The sequence below is a fragment of the Sciurus carolinensis genome, chromosome 13 (assembly GCF_902686445.1).
Source record: "Sciurus carolinensis chromosome 13, mSciCar1.2, whole genome shotgun sequence".
NCBI classification, from domain to species: Eukaryota; Metazoa; Chordata; class Mammalia; order Rodentia; family Sciuridae; genus Sciurus; species Sciurus carolinensis.
Window position 1 is genome coordinate 53,916,053 of NC_062225.1, and position 25,408 is coordinate 53,941,460.

At 37.1% G+C, this 25,408-nt stretch overlaps 1 protein-coding gene and 1 non-coding gene across 3 annotated transcripts in view; one reads left to right on the forward strand and one right to left on the reverse strand.

Annotated features, from left to right (window-relative positions):
- The window catches only part of Fshr (follicle stimulating hormone receptor), a 157,409-nt gene that overhangs the window by 54,124 nt on the left and 77,877 nt on the right, over nt 1-25,408 (forward strand). For both annotated transcript variants that reach the window (XM_047523033.1, XM_047523034.1), the window contains exon 2: nt 18,094-18,165. In XM_047523033.1, the coding sequence (XP_047378989.1) occupies nt 18,094-18,165 (72 nt within the window). The remainder of the gene's footprint in view (nt 1-18,093; nt 18,166-25,408) is intronic.
- Trnaa-ugc (transfer RNA alanine (anticodon UGC)) lies at nt 11,938-12,013 on the reverse strand. The gene has a single exon. It is a non-coding gene; the product is annotated as a tRNA-Ala (tRNA).

The following is a 25,408-nucleotide window of genomic DNA, read 5'->3' on the forward strand; positions in this document are numbered from 1 at the left end:
AAAGTAGTAGAAGACAGGAAATAGTTAAACTGAGAGCTGAAATCAACGAAATTGAAACGAAAGAAACAATACAAAAAATTGACAAAATAAATAGTTGGTTCTTCGAAAAAATAAACAAAATTGATAAATCTTTAGCCACACTAACAAAGAGAAGACGAGAGAAAACCCAAATCACTAAAATTCGGAATGAACAAGGAAATATCACAACAGACACGACCGAAATACAAAACATAATTAGAAGCTATTTTGAAAATCTATACTCCAACAAAATAGAAAATTTTGAAGACATCAACAGGTTTCTAGAGACATATGAATTGCCTAAACTGAACGAGGAGGACATACACAATTTAAATAGACCAATTTCAAGTAATGAAATAGAAGAAGTCATCAAAAGCCTTCCAACAAAGAAAAGTCCAGGACCAGATGGGTTCTCAGCCGAGTTTTACAAAACTTTTAAAGAAGAACTCATTCCAATACTTCTCAAAGTATTCCAGAAAATAGAAGAGGAGGGAACTCTCCCAAACTCATTCTATGAAGCCAATATTACCCTGATTCCTAAACCAGACAGAGACACATGGAGGAAAGAAAATTTCAGACCAATATCCTTAATAAACATCGACGCAAAAATTCTCAACAAAATTTTAGCAAATCGCATACAAAAACATATTAAAAAGATAGTGCACCATGATCAAGTGGGTTTCATCCCAGGGATGCAAGGTTGGTTCAACATCAGGAAATCAATAAATGTCATTCACCATATCAATAGACTTAAAGTCAAGAATCACATGATTATTTCGATAGATGCAGAAAAAGCATTTGATAAAATACAGCACCCCTTCATGCTCAAAACACTAGAAAAAATAGGGATAGTGGGAACATTCCTTAACATTGTAAAGGCCATCTATGCTAAACCCATGGCTAATATCATTCTTAATGGTGAAAAACTGAAAGCATTCCCTCTAAAAACTGGAACAAGGCAGGGATGCCCTCTTTCACCACTTCTATTCAATATCGTCCTTGAAACTCTAGCCAGAGCAATTAGACAGACCAAAGAAATTAAAGGGATACGAATAGGAAAAGAAGAACTCAAACTATCCCTATTTGCTGATGATATGATTGTATACTTAGAGGAACCAGGAAATTCCACCAGAAAACTTTTAGATCTCATAAGTGAATTCAGTAAAGTAGCGGGATATAAGATCAATGCACATAAATCGAAGGCATTTTTATATATAAGCGATGAATCTTCAGAAAGAGAAATTAGGAAAACTACCCCATTCACAATAGCTTCGAAAAAAATAAAGTATTTGGGAATCAATCTCACAAAAGAGGTGAAAGACCTCTACAATGAGAACTACAGAACACTAAAGAAAGAAATTCAAGAAAACCTTAGAAGATGGAAAGATCTCCCATGTTCTTGGATAGGAAGAATTAATATTGTCAAAATGGCCATACTACCAAAAGTGCTATACAGATTCAATGCAATTCCAATTAAAATCCCAATGATGTACCTTACAGAAATAGAGCAAGCAATTATGAAATTCATCTGGAAGAATAAAAAACCCAGAATAGCTAAAGCAATCCTTGGCAGAAAGAGTGAAGCAGGGGGTATCGCAATACCAGATCTTCAACTCTACTACAAAGCAATAGTAACAAAAACGGCATGGTATTGGTACCAAAATAGAAAGGTGGATCAATGGTACAGAATAGAGGACACGGACACAAACCCAAATAAATACAATTTTCTCATACTAGACAAAGGGGCCAAAAATATGCAATGGAGAAAAGATAGCCTCTTCAACAAATGGTGCTGGGAGAATTGGAAATCCATATGCAACAGAATGAAACTAAACCCATATCTCTCACCATGCACAAAACTAAACTCAAAATGGATTAAGGATCTCGGAATCAGACCAGAGACCTTGCATCTTATAGAAGAAAAAGTAGGTCCAGAGCTTCAACATGTCGGCTTAGGACCAGACTTCCTCAACAGGACTCCCATAGCACAAGAAATAAAAGCAAGAATTAATAACTGGGATAGATTCAAACTAAAAAGCTTTCTCTCAGCAAAGGAAACTATCAGCAATGCAAAGAAAGAGCCTACAGAGTGGGAGAAAATCTTTGCCAATCATACTTCAGATAGAGCGCTAATCTCCAGAATCTATAAAGAACTCAAAAAACTCTACACCAAGAATGTAAATAATCCAATTGACAAATGGGCTAAGGAAATGAATAGACACTTCACAGAAGAAGATGTACAAGCAATCAACAAACATATGGAAAAATGTTCAACATCTCTAGTAATAAGAGAAATGCAAATCAAAACCACCCTAAGATTCCATCTCACCCCAATTAGAATGGCAATTATCAAGAATACAACCAACAACAGGTGTTGGCGAGGATGTGGGGAAAAAGGTACACTCTTACATTGCTGGTGGGGCTGCAAATTAGTGCAGCCACTCTGGAAAGCAGTGTGGAGATTCCTTAGAAAACTTGGAATTGAAACACCATTTGACCCAGCTATCCCACTCCTTGGCCTATACCCAAAGGACTTAAAATCAGCATATTACAGAGATACAGCCACATCAATGTTCATAGCTGCTCAGTTCACAATAGCCAGATTGTGGAACCAACCTAGATGTCCTTCAATTGATGAATGGATAAAGAAACTGTGGTATATATATACAATGGAATATTACTCATCCATAAAGAATGATAAAATTATGGCATTTGCAGGCAAATGGATGAAACTGGAGAATATCATGCTAAGTGAGATAAGCCAATCTCAAAAAACCAAAGGAAGAATGATATCGCTAATAAGTGGATGATGACACATAATGGGGGTGGGAAGGGTTAGTGTTGGGGTTGGAGTTGGGTTTAGGGAGGGGGGCAGGAATGGAGGAAGGAAGGACTATATAGATGGAGGGGAAGGGTGTGAGGGGAGGGGGGGAAGGGAAAAAATGGCAGAATGAATCAAACAACATTACCCTATGTAAATTTATGATTACACAAATGGTATGCCTTTACGCCATGTACAAATAGAGAAACAACATGTATCCCATTTGTTTACAATAAAAAGAAAAAAAAAAAAACATTTCATTGCATGTGTACACACACACACACACACACACACACACACAAATTTTACTGTATATACAGTTTTTATTTTTAATCTTGCTTTGTAACACTGCATTGAGAATTAAAAGGGAGCTCATGTGGTAAACAGCTTTGACCAATGACTATACATCCTAGGACCTCAATCAATGTTCATTTCCCTGGCTCTTTCTTCTCTCAGCCAAAGCTAAGCCCCTTTCAAGTGGTCAGTGTCTCTAGTAGCCAGCACCCATGTGCTTTGTACAGTTCAGAATGAGAAGAGCCGGACAGAGCCTATGTCAACCTGGATCCTCACCAGCAGTGCCTGCACCTCTCCTCCCCCTTTCAGAGTAACATTAGTGCAAAGCCCTTTCAACATAACCATTCCTTTCTTAGACCAATGGGCATTGTCAAAATAGGAAACATCAGAAGTCAAGACACAGATTTCATTCTTGTGGTAACTTGAAATATATTCCTGATTTTTGGAAATTGGAGACACACTCTTTGTTAAATATCAATATGATTGTGTCACTGTTGTTTTAGAGCCCTGAGCTGTTGCTGCGTCACACACAGTTACTCTCTAGAGATGACCATTTAATAGATTTTAGTCCCTTTTAATGAAGCGTTTGCTAGTTATTTCTACTAGGTAAGTATTATAAAAGACAAACATTGCTTTTCCTCTACTTCAATTTATGTACTGTCTATTTGGGACCTACTTTGGGCTTGCCCTTGGTATCTTGAAAAAACAGAATGTGTGCTTGATAATTATTTGGTGTTCTTCTGATGCAAAGCAGAAGTATTTACTTTGATTTTTTGGTAAAATCTCTGATTCATATTTGAAAGAACCAATGCTTTAAAAAATGCTTTCCATCACCAGAGAAAATTAATTTTTTCAGGTAATCATTCCCTCCGTCAATATATATGTAGTTCTTAAGAATCAGATATAGATATAACCAGGCTATTACCAGAAAGTTTAAATAATTTAAAAAGTCATTCTTCAAAATCCTATAACACATTTTTTATCTTAGAAGTGAATTTGGACACAGGGTTGCATTCTGAGCACTAAATCTTGTTCACTTTTCTTTGAATCTGTTTTAAATAGTTTTATCCATTTGTTCTTGTCTCAGAGTTCATTTGCATTTTATAGTCAGTAAAATATGATTATTCAATGTATATGTTTTCTGATTAAATTGTGAAACTTGCAAAAAAAAAAACAAATTAGTTGTAAGTGCATTATGAAAGACATAGATTAATCTTGGATTCATGCAGCAGTGATCTGCTTTTCTTCTAGTCTCATTGTTGGTAATTGTCATACTGCCAGAGTCCATAGAGTCTAGAAGGGAGTTTATTCCTAGTAAATCTTCTCCTATCTGAGCAGAAGTAACTCCCAAACTGACCTGTATGTGACAGTTGTCTTTCATTATTGCATCTTGAGCTAAATGTTGTCAATAAAAGTCGCAGTTAAATCAGTTGATGTTAACCAAGAGGACTGAAGTAACTGCTTTAGAGGCTTAATATGTTTGCCATTTTATCACATACTGTCTGAGACAATGGTGAGTCATTAAAGTGGAATTCTGTTTATTCATTCTGACAAAGCAGAGTAAAAGAGAGGGGACCTAAATTTATTCAGAATGTTTAGTAACAAAAAAATTCTGAATTAATTTGACAATATTAGGGCCTCTGAAGAAGTCGTGGTCAAATCTCTCCTTTAACCTTTATGGGGTACCTTCATGTTTCCCCAAATTTGCAACACAACCTCAGATGACTGTTGTCCACCTTTAAAGCTGGTTACCTTCTTCCTAATGAAGTATCTAAGCTCCAGGCCTATTTTGTTATCATTCATCCCACTTGATCTCATTAAAACTACAAACCCTGGGTCCCAGTTTCCTATCCCTTTGAACCAGAGACATATGGAGGCTTGTGAGCATGGCTTTGGGTCCAGACCCAGGTATGAGAACCAGACGTACCACTTACTAGCTATGTCCTTGATCAGTCACTAAAACACTCTAAACAATGCCTCCAACTATGGACACAGTTACAATTACCCACTTCATAAGGTGTTTAAGGATTATCGTAAATGCTGCAAATGAAGTATTTAGCACAGTACCTCACACAGCAGACACTAAGCATCATCATCATCACCACACACTCTGAGCTATAATTATTAGCTACAGTGTGTGTGTATGTATTTTTCTCACAATGGAATTAAACTTAGTAGGGAAGGAAATATATCTTGTTCACCACTGTTTTTACCAGAACTTTAGATAAATGTGTGTCATATAGTAAATGCTCCCTAAATAATCTGTAAGTGTATAACCAAGGTAATTATACCTGCCTCCTTCCTTCTTCCCTTCCTCCTTCCCTGTCTTTCCATCCATATATCTGTACATATGTAAACATATGTGTGATTTTTAAATGATGTTTCTTTTCTTTCTTTCTCCTCATTACTTTATGTGAGGTTGACCCTCTTCAATCCAATCCAACTAATTGCCCCATAACTACACGTGTTTTTTAAACTATTTCTCTTTGCCACTTCTCCATGAAGGACACAATCTCATTATGGCAGACAGTTGGTTTTGGGTTTTTTGTTTTTGTTTTTGTTTTTGTTTTTTATCATTGTATCACCAGGGCTTAAAACAACATCTGACATTTGAATAAGAATATTCAAAAAACAAGTGGATGCCCTCTGACTTTCAATGCTGCTCTGGTTTGTTTGTTTGTTTGTTTTTTACTTTTAACGTCATGGTGATTTATTCTTTTTTTTTTCATTTTTTATTTTTATTTTTATTTTTACAGACTGCATTTTGATTCATTGTACACAAATGGGGTACATCATTTCATTTCTATGGTTGTGCATGATGTAGATTCATACCATTTCTATAATCATACATGTACATAGGTTAATGATATCTGTCTCATTCCACAATTTTTCATACTCCCTCCCTCTCATTTCCCTCTACATAATCTAAAGTTTCTCCATTCTCCTCTCACCTCCCACCCTCCACCCTGATAATATATCATCATCCACTTATCAGGGAAAACATTTGTCTTTTGATTTTGGGGGACTGACTTATTTCACTTAGCATAATATTCTCCAATTCCATTCATTTATCTACAAATGCCATAATATTATTCTTCTTTATGGCTAAACAGTATTCCATTGTGTATACATACCACAGTTTCTTTATCCATTCATCTATTGAAGGGCATCTAGGTTGGTTCCACAACCTAGCTACTGTGAATTGGCTACTCTGGTTCTTAAACCTGCATTCTTCTCTTGCCTGTGTTACCTCCACCCCATGTTCTTCTTCTCTACTAGAATGCATTACACACCTGAGGTAGAGTCCTCCCCACTCTGATCCAGGCCAGGTTACCCAAACGCTTGAGCTCTTTGGATCCAAGAAAGAAGTCTCCAAGGGAATATATACCTCTTTATTTATTGGGGTACATTTTTTGTTATTCAAAAAAAAATCATAGTAATGTGTTAATTTAGGGTTTCTCATTCTTCCCAGGTTGTCAGGAACAGCTTAGATTATTCTCTAACCACATTCTGAAAGGAGAAAGATGTGGGGTAGGAGCAGCTTTTAAAAACCTGCCCCATCATGCTCGCAGGTGCTTGCCAACTCCCTACTACTGATCAGAGCAACTTGCTGCTGGTTCTTTGTGCCAGCTGTCCAAAGCAGGAGTCCTCAACCTCATTATGCATTAAAATCACCCGCAGAGCTTTTAAAATAAGGTTGCCTTATGTCCCACCCCCCTTCCTGGGCAAAGTCAGGGACTCAGAGCATGTAAAAATTCCCCCAGACAATGATGATATACCACCAGGAGAGAATCCCTGGGTTCTAGAGTGTTCAAACCCATTCAAAATGTGAGTTTTCAGATACAGAAATCCCAATCTCAAGGTCTTCAGGTAGAAAACAGCAAATAATAGCCAGACTCTGGTCAACTGGTGCTCCTGCCACAGCTAAGATGTCACACATCATTCAACTGCAGCCCATTGTGATTCTATGGGAATGCAAACCAGTGTTGCTACATCTTCTATATGTTCAAGAAAAGCCACAAATCTACAATTTTAGATGAACTTGCATAATTTGAAGTGCTGGAAACCAATTCAAATTTCTATACTATATGGGCTGAACAAAATATTCTTTGGGCTAGATTTCATTGATGGGCCAATGATTTGCAATTTTTACTTTACACCAAATACTAGCCCATATCATAAAAAAACTCTTTTACATTTTTCATCATGTCTGTGTTAAGTTCCTATTTAGATTCCTTTTTCATAATTCATAAATATTCTAGATTCTGTTCTGAACAAAACTGATCAGTATGGGAGGAATAATTTTAAATGGACTGAAAATTTCTTTGATTTAGAGTATGAAATACTCAGATGTCTTAAAACTAAGAACAATCAACAGCATGAACATCACTCTCCCCTATTTATTAACGCATATCAAGACCTGAAATATGCAAAGTACTGACTAAGCTCTGTAGAATCCAAACAAGTTCCTACTCTGTACAACCATCCCATATGCTTAGGAGATAGGATCTAGACCTGAACTATTTTAGAACAAATGCAACATAAGCCAATAAGTGGTAAAAGTCTAGCCAGTTGAGTTCACCTGCAGGAAGTAGTAGAGCTTTTAGCTGTAATGAAGGGGGAGGCAGATTGTGGAAGCCTCAAGTGGTTGATGGAGAGGCAGTGGTGAGCACTTGAAGAGCTTTGTGTTTCTAATTTTTGTTGGCTTTAGCTTTACCTTGCTTTTGAGTGGGAGAAGTAGTGTTTAGGAGGACCACTCTGATCATAGATGAGACAGATTGGACCATAGAGACCAGAGGAGGAGGATCTGACAGTATGTCACAGTCCAGGCTGCAGACATGAGGGGATTAGGGCTGGTCCTGGGTAGTGTGAGAGATGGAAAAAAGGGACAGGCTCAAGAGAGGTGACCTTGACTCAAGAAAAAGAAAGGTTAGCCCTTATTCTCTAATCCCCAAGGATGGGCTTCATGCTGAGTTGAGCACTTACTGTAAAATTGCCTCTTTTACTTTAACCAGAATAAGCCTGAAGTGCAAGAGAACCTGAAGAGGATTCCACTACTAACCACATTGTAAAAATTACCTTATAGAGCCTTAGAGATCAACTGGTGCAACCTGCACGGTTTATAGATGGGACTTGACTGTTCCCAGTCACTTAAGTACCTTATAGCAGAGCCAGAATAGAGATCAAACTTCTCATTTTGACCCCAGTGATGTTTTCTCTTCATCAAGTTGTTTCTTCATTCAAAGCTTTTGTATGAAAATGAATTATAAACCAGATATCATATTCGGGTAAGAAGATGAAAGAGAGCAGGTGATAAACTGTGACCAGTCACTGCAAACAAGGGAGTCAGGAAGAAAAGTCTCCACAACCTTGGTGAAAGGTTGCAGGAAGGAGGAGGTAAGTCAGGAGTGATATATAGTAAGCAGTGGTGTCTTGTCCCTTCTCTCAGCCCAGCACAGATGTTGAGATAAAGGGACATAAATGGAAGGAAAAGGAAAGCAGATTTGAACAGCTATTAGAAGGCACTTGCTCCCTGGGAGATGATAAAAGTGAAGAATCATCACTCCAGAAAGGTTGTTGAAGGGAAGTCACGGCGAATCAGATGGAGGTATGACTGGAACCCGGATTGGCGGGGTGCCTACCTCACTTGAGTTTCTATCTTATGAGCTTTTAATCAACTTCCCTAAGCGACACATTCTGGCATTGTGACTTGAGTGACACAAGGGCCTCATCTACATGAGACAGATTATCTGGAAGTTTACCTGAATAAATGGTCTCCCCTCCTTCAGTCAGCCATTCTGATATTTGGTAGACAGTCCCCACCTTTGCGCGGTGACTAGCAGTTGTTTCTTGACTATGTTAAACTGCACCAAGAGATAAAGCCAAATTGCCCTCTCTGTCCTGAATAGCTCAATATCCCATATCATAAGAGCTAAATAAGGAGGCTTCCCTCTCATTTCCACTCATTGTCTCACTTAAGTTCATGACACTTTTCTGCCCACAGATGTAGCATTACATCTCCACAGATGTAGTTGGAGGGTTTCACCAACTCAGAAATCATAATATATTGATGGATGTAAGCACACTCTCTTGATTCATTTTTCCATACCCAAGATGAAGCTATGGACAGGCCCCAAAGCTGTTCCAGTTGCATAAACGTAATTAAAGTCCAGCACTGTCTAGTATTAAAGTTTCACTCTTTCATCCTATTGAAAGCACTCCTCCACAGCATGAGCTTCCCTCAGCTTGAAAACCCACAATTGGTGAAGAAGACATTTCTTCTCTCTCCCTTATTTCATTTCTTTCTCCAGTTGCTGTTGTTTCTGGTCCCAATAGGGTTGGACCCATCAGGGAGAAAGACAGGAGAGAAAGGAGCTAGACTGATGGCACAGTGACCATCTGGCCTTGGGACCCTTGTGGTGTGGCAGGTATCCAAATGCTAATGTTCTATGGAAGATCCCGTGGTGTTGGTAGTATACCCTCCTGCTGGAGACTTCACTCCATCTTGTTTCCTGTGTCCACTCCATACCACTTCTCTTTTGTTGTCAGTTCTCCATACAGGCAAATCCATTTTTCTCAGAATAAACAGTTCCCTTCTGCTGGGTCCAGGTCTGGCTCACCAGGAAACCCATCCCCTCACTTAATTGTCTTTGGACCTGCAACTCTCTCCCAAAGCAACTGGCCACTCTTAATCTTTACACATAACACCTGAATCATGTTCTAATCTGCCCATCCCCTTAAATGCAGAAAATGCATGACAATCCCTTTAAATAGCTCATGTGAAGGACAAGCATGCTTTCCACACGATAGAAGAGGGATACAGAGAACACAAATGCTTCTGTACCCAGATGTCCTCACTGGGAGATTTTATAACCCCCAATGAATCCTTTGCACTTACTTTTACAAGCGTCATGTGAGTGATAGGATAATGCTGGCTGGATCAATTTCTCTGTATTTGATAATGACCTAGGACTTCATATGAAGGCACAGGGCAGTTACATCTATTTTATATCCTAGACAGTTAGAATTTGAGCCAGCCAAAATGTGAAGGAGTTTTTCAAAATGTTTAATTTAAGGTTACTTTATATATGGAAACCACCTCTTCCTACCTAATAACTGCTCCCACCACCCCCGGCTACAAACCCATGTGTTTCAACATGAGAAATGCAACCATTTAGATCCCTAATGATGTTGAAAGTGGAGTGGTTATTTGTAGGGGCATGGGAGAGAGTTAATTCTAGTTCCTTAGACTAAATTTTTTTTTTCCTGTATAGTTTGTTTATTCACTTCAATCCACTTCTCTGGAGAAATTTCCTAAACACAATCCCAAAAAGTTAATTAGGGTAAGAATTTGACCCAAACAGCGTGAAGCACAAAAACTCAGGATTTTGAGGTCAGGAAGATGATCAATTTCTTTTCTTTATATCCTTTACCAAGCTGTTCTCACTTTAATTTTTAAACTTGTGTGAAATTCAAAGAACACTGAGCACAGTGTCATTTACACTTGGGCCATCATAAAAAGGCAGCTTTCTCAAAAAGAATATTGGCCATTTTCCAGGCTGCCAGAAAAGCTTTTTATGGAATCTTTTAAACCATTCTCCTTTAAGCCAGACAGGGAAATTAAATTTGGCCAAGGGTGAATGGACTGCCCAAGATATGAATTGCTTCTAACAGAGACAGAGTTCAAGGGAATCCTACGGTTTCCCAATTTCAGGGAAGAGAAAAGTAAATCCCACCCATCCCATTTACCATGGAGGAAACATTAAGTAACTTGCAATATAATCCAGAAAAAAAAATTCAGAGCCATCTTGGTGAATTATGCATACTTACAGAAACCATTCATGTGCTTTATGTCCCTTAGAGTGGGGTAAAGGTGCCATCTGACAAGGATGGTAGGATGATACCTTTAAACAACTCTGTTTAAAAACAAGTAAGTAAATAAATGACACTTGGGATATGAACTGGTGAGAATTTCAATCTTGAAAAATTTATGAAATATTTCATGCATGAACAATATAGAAAAAATAATTATCCATAAAATATCACTCAGCTTTGCCAAATCTTAATGTTTGTTCATAATTGTTCGGTTCTTTTATAAAAAATAGAATATTTTAGATACTGTTTCATACCACTCCTTTTCCTCTTGTTGGCAAATATTCTGTTGATTCTGATGCCAAGTCATTCTCAGAAGTTATTTTCTTTTTAATAAGTGTATATGCATCTCTGTACATGTTTTAAAACACAGACTTTTGTTATTTAGATATGGTGAGGCAAAGAGATAGTCAGCTGTCACTGAAAAGATAGTTTGTTTCGTTATACTCACAGACCACCCTCCCAAAATGGGATCATACCACAGAAGGGTGGGGGACACATAGGGAAGGACCCTGTCAGTCAGAGACAGAGGAAGCAAGGGAATAGTGTGGGCAAGAAACTTTATCATGGTCCTAGAGAAGGTATGGGACAGACAAGGTAAACAGATTAAGATAGACTAGTTTGAATAACTTCAGACTCTGCAGATGAAGGTGGGACTGTCCCTACATGTCGGACCCTAGTGTGATAAGAGCAAGAGAATAGTGGCTCAGAATGCAAGAGCTTGCTAAAGGAAATGGTTGGAGGTTTGAACTATAGATTCTTTGGTTTGCAAATAAAAGGTAGGCTCACAGGTCAGTTCTTTCAGGGTCAGCAAAGCCCCCCAAAATAAAAGCATCAAGATTACAGAACAAAAATACATGATTTATACAAAGCAACATACTATATTGTTTTGCACATTGTCAACCTTCATAAAAATCTTTATTTATTTTTTTTGGGGGGGGTGCTGGGGATCGAACCCAGGGCCTTGTGCTTGCAAGGCAAGCACTCTACCAACTGAGCTATCTCCCCAGCCCCATAAAAATCTTATCATACTGTTCACATTTTAAATGAAGCTTGTTAACCTTTCTTTTTTCTTCTCTCAACATGATTTGGAAATTTATCCCAATTGTTCTCTGCAGCTATAGTCACGTCATTCCACTGCTTTATAATCTGGCATTGTCTCAATGTATCATAGTATATTAATATTTATTCGTGCTCTTGTTCATGAACATTTAAGGTTTCAGTTTCTTGGATTCCTAATGATGCTGCAATCATTAATTTTTTACCTCTCTCCATGTGCACATGCAGCAGAGATAGAGAATGGCACAACCATGTCTAAGGGCATTTGTATTTTCCAGTTTAATACATATTACCAAATGGCTCTTAAAAACATTTGTAGCAAATTACCCTTCCATCAAGAGCGTAAAAAAAAATGTCTTATTGTTCCATTGCCTTGCCAGCACTGATATTGTGAAGTTTTCCTTTTCATGTTTGCCAGTGTAATAGTATCTAATTATTGTTTAAATTTGCATCTTCTTGATTACTAGGGAAGTTGAGCATCTTTTCATATGTTTATTGGCCATTTGAATTTTCTCTTCCATGAATTTCCCATTCATATCTTTTGTCAATTTTTCTACTGAGTTGTTTGTATATCTCTTATTATTTTGAAAAGTATTTTATAACTTAATACACTTATATGTGCTGAAAATATCTCCTACCAGTTTATAGCTTATCTTCTTGGTTTGTGTGTCTTTATTTTACAGAAATTATTGTTAAATGGTGTTAAATTTATTATTTTTTTTATTTTGGTGCACTAATTTTGCATCCTTTCTAAGAAAGTCTTCTGAGGATAATGTTACTTTGTATTTAGAAGTTTTAAAGTCTTAATTTTTCCATTTAAATCTTTAAGATACCTGGAATTGAGCTTTTAATAGGGTAACAAGCAGAGGTCTTATGTTATTTTTTCCATATGAATAATCAATAGTTCTATCATCCCTTAGTGATCTGTTATCTTCCTCAGTTTATTTCTAAAGACACCCTGACATTTCTCATTTTTGTTTGTTTGTGTTCTATTACTATGTCCTTTATTTCTTCTATTAGTTGATTCTTGAGTCCATGTTAATACTAGAGTATTTAAATCACTATAGTGTAATATAAATCGTGTTGCCTTTTATGCCAATTCTCTCAATCTTGTTCTAATTCTTTAGAATTATTTTAATTACTCTTTGAAACTTTCTCTTCCATATGAATATTAATTAATTAATTTCAACACACACATGCCAAAACAAACAAAAAACTATTGTGTCTTAGACTGGTCAGGCTTGAGTTTATATATATTAAAGTGGACTAAAATGGACATAATTACAATACTGAGGTTTCTCATTTATAAGCCTATTTCTGTTTGCTTGGGCTTTTAATTTCTTTTAATTAAGTATTTGATTTTTCTCCCCATCTTAAGTCTTTTTTTCTTATGTTAATTTCTTCATGCTGTTCAAGTTATGCAACATTTAATTCATATACTTTAATGTGGGAGAAGTATAACATAAGAATGCAAATCAGTTTTTTGTACTAATCATATAGCCATCTACTTTGTTAGACTTTCTTGTTAGTTCTAACAGTGATCTTTCAGATGTTACAGAGTTTCTCCATATGTGTAGGCAGTTATCTTTTCTATGGAATATGAAAAGTATTTCATTGATAATCCTGATATTTCTTTTTCTTCTTCTCGTACTGTGTAGGCTAGGGCATCCAGAACAATTTTGAATAGAAGAGCTAATAGCAGGCATTCTTGACTCATTCCAATTTTAAATGAAATGTGTCTAGTATTTCGCCCCTGAGCATGATATTTTAATATTTGATAGATTTTGCCCATTTGAGATTCGAAATGTTCCTTTTTTTTTTCTTCTTTGTCAAAAAGATTTATCATCGATGGGTATCATGTTTATCAATACATTTTCTGTGCCTATTAATTAAATTATGTGGTTTTTCTTTTTTAATTTCTTTATATGAAACTTCTTCAATAGCATTATCTAATATTAAACAGCTCTTGAATTCTGTGAGAAATCCAAACTGAATGGTGATATATTATTTCTTTAGACTCTGCTGGATATACATTGCCACTATATTATTTCAGATTTTCCATTTATATTAATAAGTACATTTGACCTAATATTTTCACTCTTTTATTGTTAAAGTCTATTTTTGTTACTGATATTGTACAATTCACATAAAATGGGTTGGAGAGCATTTCTTCATATAAAATGGTAATCTCTAGAATAGTTTGTATAAGATTGGATTTTCTATTCCTTAAAAGGGGTAAAATTAACTTCTAAAATCAGATTATTCTGAACTTGTTTTTTGGTGGGTAGTTCTTAAAGTACCAACCAGTTTTTAATAGTTATAGATCTGTTATTGCATTTTCTGTATCTTCTTGAGTCCATTTTTATAATATTATATTTCTATGAAAATTACCCATATTGTTTTATTTTTCAAATCTAATGTTATCAATCATTATTAGAGCTATCTAACTTAAAACATGTTATATGTGAAGTTAAGCTCATTTTCCTGCCTTTTATTGTTTCTCTCTCTCATTTTTCCCCTTGATCAATATGAACAGATTTTCTTCCATTCTATTAATCTTTCCAAAGAAATAGCTTTTGTTTTTGTCTATCCTCTGTGTTGTCTCTCTGTATTCTCCCTTAAGAATTAATTTGTATTACATTCTTAAGGCAAACTTAAGTGGTGTAATATGTTTTTAAAGTTAATCTGTTAGACTTTCATTTACTTCATTTCTATAATAAAAATTCACCAAGGATGAAGTCTTTACCTGTATTCTTGATTTAAAGGAACTTTGCACACACCCTTAAATTAGTTGACTACAACTAGGTCATCAAAGTTATAATGAATTATCAGAAAGTTTCTTGTTAAAATAAACCTTCTGTGATAACTAGAGTTTACAACTTTGAAAATAAAATACAGCTTTCTTTAATAAACATTCAAATAAATGTAGTTTTCAATAAAAATCATCTTTAATGATAAAATTATAAGCATTAATACTATTCTAATAAACCTTTGTCTATCTTAGCAACAAATGCATGCAGAACACTAACTTACAATTATGAAATACAAAGTTAGTGTAAATTAAACTCAATCTATACAAATGCTTTCAGACTGACAGCATGATAAACCCATCATAAACTGAAAGCATCAAAAATCAGAAATGCATTTAATAACCATCATAACTTAGCCTACCTTAAATGTATTCAGAACACTTGCATTGGCCCAAAGTTGGTCAAAATCATCTAATACAAGGTCTATGTTATAATAAATTGCTGAATATTTGCATTTAAAACCAAACACTGGCAACACAGTACAGTCAGCACTCCACATCCAAAGAGTCAACCAACTGTGGATCAAATTTTTTTTGAAAATTGCATATGCATTGAATATGTGCAGACTTTTGTAATTATTCCCTAAACTATACAGTATAACTATTTACATAGCACTTACATTGTATTAGTTATTATAAGTAATCTAGAGATAACTTATACAGTAGTATGCAGAAGGATGGGCATACGTCATACACAATTACCACACCATATTGTATACGGGACTAGAGCATTCATGGATTTGGGCATCCTGGGGGTGAGGACATCCTGGAACTAACACCCCCAGGATACCCTGGAAAAATTCACACTGTAAAGTACTAGTTGTGCACCCTCCTGAGCACGCAGCCGACTTGGAACTCTTCCAGATCTATTTCACCAAATCCTAAATCATATTACTTTTGTTTAAATGATTTTATAATAATTATACTTTTAGCATGAACTAGTAGGTTCTTCTATATGTTTGTGTACCTTGGGTCCTTTCATATATTCCCCTTGAGTAACAATTTTGGTTATTACATCAACGATAGCCCACAACTGGTTCTTGTCCGTCTCAAAGTCTGATTTTGCCTTCCCAAGAAGTACATAAATTTCTTTAGAGCAGAGCAGCACACAGAATTCTTTCTCATGATTCCTCACCATACAGCAGGTGCACATAAGAGCCAAATGTAGACAAAGGGAAAGAAAACACCAGTTTGCCTCTGTAGCACCTCTATCTGAAACTAGTTTTACTTACATCAGCAGATGATAGGAGACTAAAGTAGTGAGTTTTATAAAACTGTCCTAGTTCACAGTGTTTAATTACAGTTCCTGCCTGCAGACTGCCTTGTGGAAGGAAGGGTTACAATGAAAAATAAACTAAATCCCTGTTCATCAGTTGTGAAGCAAGAAAAAGCCAGAGGGATGAAAGCCACAGAAAGAGTAGTATACCTGCTGTAGAGATTCCCAAAGGGTACTTGTAATTTCACCCTTGAGCCTAGAAATTTTCAGACTGTATCATAGCCATCATTCAGCCATACAGCACGTGCTATGTGCCAGGCACTGTTCTACAGCAGTAACAAATCAGAGAAAAATCCCTGCCCTCTTGGAGTTTACATTTGAGTTATGAGAAAAAGATAAACAAATACCTGTATACACAGGTAATGAAACAGAATGTAGAACATAGCAGAATTACTATGAAGAAAATTTAAGCAGGGGCCACATAAGAGATTTGAAATATCTTCATTTATTTATTTGTTTGTTTGTTTTATTTTTGGTACCAGAGATTGAACCCAAAGGCACTTAACCACTGAGCCATATCCTCAGCCCTTTTTCCTTTTTATTTTTTACATTTTATTTTGAGACAGGGTCTTGCTAAGTTGCTTAGGTCCTCACTAAGTTGCTGAGGCTGGCTTTGAATTTGCAATTCTCCTGCCTCAGTCTTCCAAGCCACTGGGATTACAGGCACCATGCTTGGCTAATTGTCATTTTAAATAGAGTGGTGAAGTAAAACCTCACTGAGAAAATGACAACAGAGCAAAGAGGAGCTGAGGTAACAAGCCTTGAGGATATCTGGGAGAGAAATGTTCTCAACAGAGAGAACTGCAAATGCAGAATCATTAGGAACCTGGTGTAACCAAAGAATAGCAAGAGGGTTCTGTGACAAGAGCAGGATAAGCAAAGTGATGTAATGAAGTTCCTTCTTGCTTCTCAAAAGGACATCCTAATCACTGCGTTTCAAGTTTTATTATTAGGAGAATATGCATACATGTGGAGTAGATGAATCTGGGAATATTACTTAAAGCACACATGGTAAATTCTTTTATCAGAGTGAATTAAAATGTTTACCAAACTTTCAAAAAAAAAAAAAAAAAACGGAGGTTAGAGGAATAGAGAGCCAGAAGCTCCTTCGGAGTATTGAAAGTCATTGTAAACAATTTGGATTTTTCCCTGAGTGAGATGAGGAGCTACTGGATGGAATTTTTTTGGCAGGGGTGAGACACATTTTTTTTTAAGTAGAAGGAAATGGCAAAACTGAAGATGGCTGATATTAATAGAAGATTTTTTTAGATGGAAGAAATTAAAGCATATTTTTCTATTAATGGGCAGAATTCAGTAGTGGAGAGAAGCTAGATGGATGAAATCATCAATCAATGAGAGAAAGGGAAAGTGCTATAGTGGTTACCTGGAGTAGAAGAGAAGGGAAGGGAAGAGATAGAGTGTGAAAAGGACAGGCTATTCTTAGTCAGGACCCTGGACAGTTCTCCATGGTGCCCAAAGGAAAGGCGGGAGTATGATATTGAGGGCAGTGAGTCACATGAGAGCCTGAGGACATTTTCTTCTGTTGGTTTCATTTTCCCTTTGGAATGGGATGCAAGGTCAGTACAGCAGGACAATGACAGAAGAGGTATTTGAAGTTGAAATGTCCACATGGTTAGGAAATGACATAGAGCAGAGGTGACAAGCAAGGCTCATATCCCAGTCCTGTCATGTACCAGTCATGTGAACTTGGATAAAATTTTTATCCTCTCTAAACAGTCTTCCTCATGCAAAATGGGGAGACTAACAGTGCCAACATCACTGCTTTATGTTGAAGATGAAGAGAGAGAATGTATAGGCAATCTCATTCATGATTGTAATGGTAGGCCCTTAGTATATGTTGGCTATTCACTGGTGTAGAACTATAGGTACTTGGTTATTTATTAATGCATATGTTGTGACATTTTATATCTACTCTTTTTTCAGGAGATTTGTCCTCACCAAGCTTCGAGTCATTCCCAAAGGAGCATTTGCAGGATTTGGGGACCTGGAGAAAATGTATGTACAAACACTGCTGTGTACAAATACCTTGTGTGGTCTTTAGGGAGCAACCTCAGATTAGACATATTATGCTGCTCTACACAGTGGGTCCTCCAAATCTACAGGTTCTGCATTAGTGAATTCAACCAATTGTGAACTGAAATTTTTTGAAAAATGTGTATCTACTGAACATGTACATATTTTCCTATCATTATTCCCTAAACAATACAGTATAACAACTGTTTACATAGATATACATATTTGATTTTATAAGTAAGCTGGAGAAAAATTATATGGAAGTATATGAGAGAATATGAAAAGATGTGCATAGATTCTATGCAAATACTACACCAATATGAGAGACTTGAGTATCCCTACAGTCTGGTGCCAGAGATGGGTCCTGAAACCAATCCTTCATGGGGACATATGTACTCAGAAGTCAAACTGATGTGACAAGCAAACTACGTGCAACTCCTCCCATTAAATTTCCTTACTATGCTTCCTAAGCAATAGTGTGGAATCTTTCCAGACATGACCATTGATTGAAATTAACCAAAGTCAACCCAAAAGCTGTTCTCTCCCCCCACTTCCCTTCTTCCCCTCCCCCTCCACCCAAGGTGGCTTCCAAAGTCCCTGTGAGTTGAATGTTCATAAACTGAACCCTATCTTTTCTGCTTATATCCTTTTTCTTTCAGAGATATGTTCTATTGTCTCTGGCTAATTTTTTAATTGACAGCAGGGTCTAGTATTTGTACTCTCTAGACTTCTTGTTCCCAAGTCATGCACACAGGCAAATGATAATTGTCATATAAACATTTAAAAGTATTGGCAAGTTTACAGCACTGACGAGATTTCCTTTGGAAATAGAAGACTACTTCATTACTGCAAATGTTCACTTTTTATTAGGCTCATTTAATTTAGGGTTTAACCCAAATAGGGTTTTCTCAAAGTAGGTTACAGCAATAAAGAACACAAAAACTTCACCCACACTTAAAGTATCCTGCCCTCCTTTTGAAGGCTTCTGGTCCTTGCTCATGGTTCATAGGAGGAGGGAGATGTGTTCTCTGCTGTGTCTCAGTCAGGATTCAGTATTCAGGATTTAAATGCCAATAAGTGCAGCAACAGATAGACTGAGTGTTCAGAAAGGAATGATTTTTTTGTTGCAACAAGATGAAAGCAAACTTCCCCTCCAGTTCACGGGTTTCTCCTTTTTTGAAGCTGTTCAATTTTCCCTCTTAGTTCTTTAACCCCCCTTTAAGAATATTACTTCCTGAGGTCCGGGGAAGCAAGAAAGGAATCCATTAACAAAGGGAGTACAAAGCGCAGAGAGGGCAATGTGTTTGCAGCAATTAAGCCACCCGCTTAGAGGAAAGTGGTCAGAATCCTGAGTTTGAGTGTTACTTTTCATATAGACTTACTGCATAACCTGGACTAAATCACCTTACTTTTCAGGGGCTTGGCTTCCCCATCTGTGTGTTAAGAGAGGAGTTTCAAAGTCAGGTTTATGTGATCAGGAGTTTCCATCTCTGAATCATATGGGAGCCCAGTTTAATACCTGCTCTTTTCCAGGGCTTACCTTGTTAAGGACCCTCCAACACTCACAGGGATTTCACCTGAACAGAGCTCTCCAGGGGAAACCACAGAATTGGAGAGTTTAGGAATGAAGGCATGTTCCTGGATTAATTAGCCCACAGTCTGGATGGCTAATGGACACTCATGGGTCCCCAAACATTCCTATTATTGCATAGAGATACATTATAAAGACAGGAATATCAGATATTGTGAATAATCCATCTTAAAACACATCTTAAAACATCTTAAAGCAAGTATTACTGATCCTCCCTGGGTGCTCAGTCTCTGTGAGGCCTCTTTGTGGTTGTATGACTATTGGGCTGAGCTGATGCAGCAATAAACCAAGAGCCACAGTGGCTGACTCAGTAACTGAACTTCCTTAGACATAGCTTGTCAATTTCTACTTCATGTCTTTATTAATCAGGTTGTGCTGACACAATGAGATGGCAAAAATAAGATAATCTTATTTTAACATGTTTTTCACCTTAAGACTTTCCTTAGCAGGGACCTGGTGCTGAATTAAACTCTGAGGAAACTGTGTGCCCCTTAATCTCCAGACATAACCTTGATTCCATTGTCCCACCTTCTGTTCTTGATTGCTGATCAGTCCTCATCTCCTTTCTAGACCTATCTCCTTCTCTCTACTTTTTAACCAGTTTCCAGAATTTAATAAATATCGACTTCACTTTCAATATCTCCCTCTTCACAGATCATAGTCTCTTTCATTCATTCTGCACATGTGACCAAGTTCACTTATACTTTATAAAAAATTTTTTAAAAGTTCTCTGTATAAATTCTGCCTTTGAACTATGCTACCTTTTTCTCTTCCCTATCAGGACTAGTCTTTTGAAAAGATGGCCTGCATTTACTGCCTCCCTGTCCTTTCCTTTCAATCACTCCTCAGTCTGTGCCCACTTGTTATTCGACTGCAAATTCTTCAACACTATTAAGTTAGTTTATCAAAGGTCCCAACAATAGTATGGTTGCCAGATCTATTGACTTCTGGGATTATGGGAGAAAGAAATGATAAACATAACAGGCTTTTATCAGTACTTGGCACACAGTAAACACTCAAAAAATGTTTAACTAGAAGTCCTGCTTATAGAAATCCTGCCCATAAATCAAGTCTTAGTTTAATTCCAAAACCCTTCTCCAACTACCCAAGCCACAGAGACCTGTGTCTTCCACATGAAAGCAGGACTAATTTTCTTTGTAAACAAAAGTTGTTGGCCTAACTACCAGTATTTAGCCCCCATTCTCCCCCTGTCCCCATCCCCCTGCCAGCCATACCCTGAATTTTAGTTTGTGGGCCTTTTTCCCCTCATTCCAAGTTGGGGTGGGCATTGCCAACGCTAAGGATGGAGCCCTTAATTCAGGCAAAACTGTTTGAACACCACACTCTCTTAGCTGCAGTTTTCTTCCAGAGGCAGCTGTGTGATCTGAGCAAGTCAGACCAAGTCTTAAGACTTTATGGGATTAAGGAAAAGGCCAGCTCTTTCTTTCTAAAAAGAACCCTGAGAAGATCTGAAGCCAGGACTGCTGCTGCCATTGTCCCACCAGGAGTGGGACTGAGTGATGGAACTAAAGGAAGGGAAATGTGTGTATGTGTGTGTGTGTGAGAGAGAGAGAGAGAGAGAGAGAGAGAGAGAGAGAGAGAACACAAGCGTGCAAGAGTGAGCCTAAATCCTGAGGACATTGAAACTTGAATAGAACTCTTTCTAAAACCATTCTTCCTCTCTGGCCATCAAGTTAAATGAGCCATTAAATTCCCTTTTTTTCCTTTAAGCCTGTTGGGAGTTTATTTTCTTTAGTCACTCACAGCAGAAAGAATCTAAACAGATATAATATTCATATCACTTATTTTGTACACACTTCTCATACATTTTGTTTGCTACATTTTAAATTATAACTATATAACTGCCTATGTTATAGCCTCAGTCAGGATTCACATGCCTATCAACTCCTACCTTATTGATCAATGTCATTCATATTATTTAGTATATTATTTTTATGAGATATCATATCTTGCCCCCCCCACTAATTCATTTACTCTTATCTATGCCCTTGTCAGATACTTATCATATGTCCCTGATTCAATGCTTTATTAAATGAATTCAATTCAATTCAACTGTATGGATTCAATGCTGAGTGAAAACAAACATGCCCTTATGCTCATGGAATTTACAGTTCAATAGGGTTGTTAGAAATTAAATCATCACATAAATAAAAGTAAAATTACTAAAATGGTAGTCACTATGTAGACACTAGAGGTGATTTGAGAATATATATAGTGGGGGGTTGCCCTAGCTGGCAAGGCTATGGAGAGTCTTTCCGAGGAAGTGACAATGGCATGGGAATCTGAAGGATGAGATATGGCCAACTAAATGAAGGTGGCAGAGTGACAAGGACATTCCAGTCAAAAGGGATAGCATGTGCCAAGGCTCACAGTGGGTTGCATAACATGGTATGTTTTATGAACTGAAAATTGGCTAGGAGAGCAGGAGGTTCAGCAATGTGGAGCTGCACCCCTACCTGTGTTAAGGGTCTCCTTTTTCATGTTAAGAACTGTGGTAAAGCATGGAGAGAGAGAGAGAGAGAGAGAGAGAGAGAGAGAGAGAGAGAGAGAGAGAGAGAGAGAGAGAAAGAGAGAGAGAGAAAGAGAGGGAGAAGGAATGTATGTGCGCGGGGGTGGGGGGCAGGTATGAAGTGGGACACCATCAGATAGGAACTCAGAAGAACACTTTACTTGCTGTGTTGATTATGGACAGGAGTGAGGAGAAAGTGAGCTCATGGATGGGGCAGCACAAGTAGAAGACTGTTGCTGTTATCAAGTGCTGAAGTCGTTTCATCTGTCTAGTCACACAGGAGGCAGGTTCCATCACTACTGACGTTTTACAGATGTGGAAACAGGCTATGGAGACCAAATTCCCTATCCAAGTAACAGAGTGGATAAGGCATAGAAGATATTCTGGAATGAAATGTACCTCATCTACATGGAATTAGACTAGTTTGCTTAGATTCTGAGACCACACCTCTTCCTTTATTTCCTTCTCCCTTCAGCTCTGCACTCATGTTGTACTCTTTGAGACCCATTGGCATCATCTGTAAAAATATTAAGAGTATGACCTATTTCATAGTGTTATCAAGGAATGGAAATATCTAATCCCAGTGTCTGGCACAATAATGGTACTGAAGATGGCTTGGTTCTTGCCCCTCTTCTAATCTTTATTCCTGTTGAAATGACTCAAAGTACAAGCCCCAGCCATTGCACATGATTCTCCCTCACTCATTAGCCCAGCTTAACACATTCCCTCTCCTTCTATCATAGGTTAAAAGGGAAACAAGTTTTTTTGGCAGAACCTGGAACGGGAGCTTTGCCTTTGAAATGAAATGGCCACTGTTCACACCTTCGTTTCTGCCAGTCAGCATCGTTACCTCAAACCTCCCCATTCTTCCTTGCTTTGGGACTTGCTGGGGAAGAAAAGAAATCATTAAACTCTCTGAAATGTGAAGTGGCTTTGCAAAGTGCACTGTAAACTGTTTACATTGTCTTTAATTACTTTGGAGCCATATGTCAGCTTGGTATAAAGTGTGAAGATTACACTGAATAGGGTGGGGGAAGTAGGTGACAATGTGGTGATTTATGGTAACCAGAAAAATTATGTATGGAAATGAGTACAATTTAAAAACACATCTACGTGCTATTATAACACTGGAGGGGGAAGAAAAGTCAGTTTATAACAAAATATCTTTGAAAATAGGACCATGATGAATATGTAAATGAGACCAATCAACATCAGCTGAGATATGGTATATGCAGATGAGGCGGCAGTGAGCCAAAAAGTGAACTAGCTCCCACACCATAAATATGAACCATATAAAATTCATTTGAAATATTCATGATAACATAAGGATAAAAAATATAATCAAGTGATTTATTTGCATATAAAAATGAGAACACTAGTCTGACACTCCACCCTCCACCCCAGATCACTGAGGAAAGAAAAGTTAGCAGAGGGACTTTCAGAGGAAGAGATTTATCGAGTGAGAACTCTTATAAATACAATAAAAAAGATGAGGATCCTCCAAATTCTCAGTTCTTTCTTTGGGCCCACTCATTACAGATAAAAAGAAAAGAAGAAAGGAAGGAAATTAGCTTTGCCTTCTCCAACAGTTCCTGGTTAGAGGAAATGAGTCCCTTTTTACCCCAAATTCTGTGATTCTGAGAGTTGATAGGCAAAGGAGACTGAGTCCCACTTACTGGAATAAAGCAAAAAGGATGATTCTATAGGCCTCTGGTAAAAAATGGAAGGCCAGATATACACTGGTTAGACTGAACTGGAAGAAGAATCTGAGTCTCTGGGCAGAACAAGGAGGATAAGGAGATTCAGTGGTTCTCAATTCAGGTTGCACTTTTGCATCCCCTGGGGAGTTTTAAAATAGTCCACATGCCTGAAGATCATTCCCAGAGACTTTTAAAATTCCCTTTCTTGTGGGGAGGAGCATTACAAGCAGTAATCGCTTTTTAAACCTTCCTTGTTGATTCCAGAGTCCAACACTATTAAGATAGATGGTAGTTAAGTCTGAATCCAGTTTGCACAAAGATGCATGAATATGCACAGTGTAGGTAGGGTAGAGCAGAATAAATAATAAAGTTGACTGGAAGGTGGCTAAAGAGGAAGCTGAGGTTGAAGTCATAGCACCTTATAGATCATAGAGACAAGTTCGGGTATCATAGTGTGATGAGATTTAAATGGGATGGTTTTGAGCAATCAAGGGAAATTATCTAGTTTGCATTTTTGCTAAAGATTGCTCACACATTCAGATTTTTATTTGCTGACATTTTAAAAGGATTTTTATATCTGTATTTGTGAGGATATTAGTTTATAAATTTCTTTCAATTTCTTTGTTTGATTTTATAATATTGGTGTTTAAAAATGAGTTAGCCAATACCTCTTCACTATCTACATCCTGAAAGAATTTGTTCTATAGAATTTAGTAGGGAAAGAAAAATTGTTGTCCATGGGGGGGGTGTGATACACAAAATTTAACTCTAAATGGATCATAGACTCAAATGTAAAAAGGTGAAACTAAAATTTTTGGAAAACGCATAAGAGAAAAATTTCATAATATTGAGATAGGCAAAGATTTCTTAAGTTAGGGCAAGGTAAGTATAAAATAAAAGTGTTATTTTGGACTTTATCAAAATAAAAATCTTCTGCTCTTCAAAATACTATCAAAAAATGAAAAATCAAGCCCACAGACTGAGAGAAATACTTGCAATCCATGTATATGAAAAAGAACTTGTATGGTTGTGGTTCAGTGGTACAGCACTTGCCTAGCATGTGTGGGACACTGGGCTTGATTCTCAGCACCACATAAAAAGATAAATGAGGGTATTGTGTCCATTTACAGTTAAAAATATTTTTTAAAAAAGAATATATGAAGAATTCTTAAAGTAAAAACTAAGTAAGCAATTCAATTAAAAACAAGAAAAATGTCTGGATTCTTCCCAGAATAAAATCTGTAATTGAAGAGCAAGCACATGAGAAAACAAACAAAAAGCTCAACATCCATTAGGAAATGGCAATTTGAAAGCATAATGAAATAACGTTATATATCCCCTAGAATAGCCCAAATTCAAAACCAATAATGCAAGTATTGGTGAGGCTATGGAGCAACTGGAACT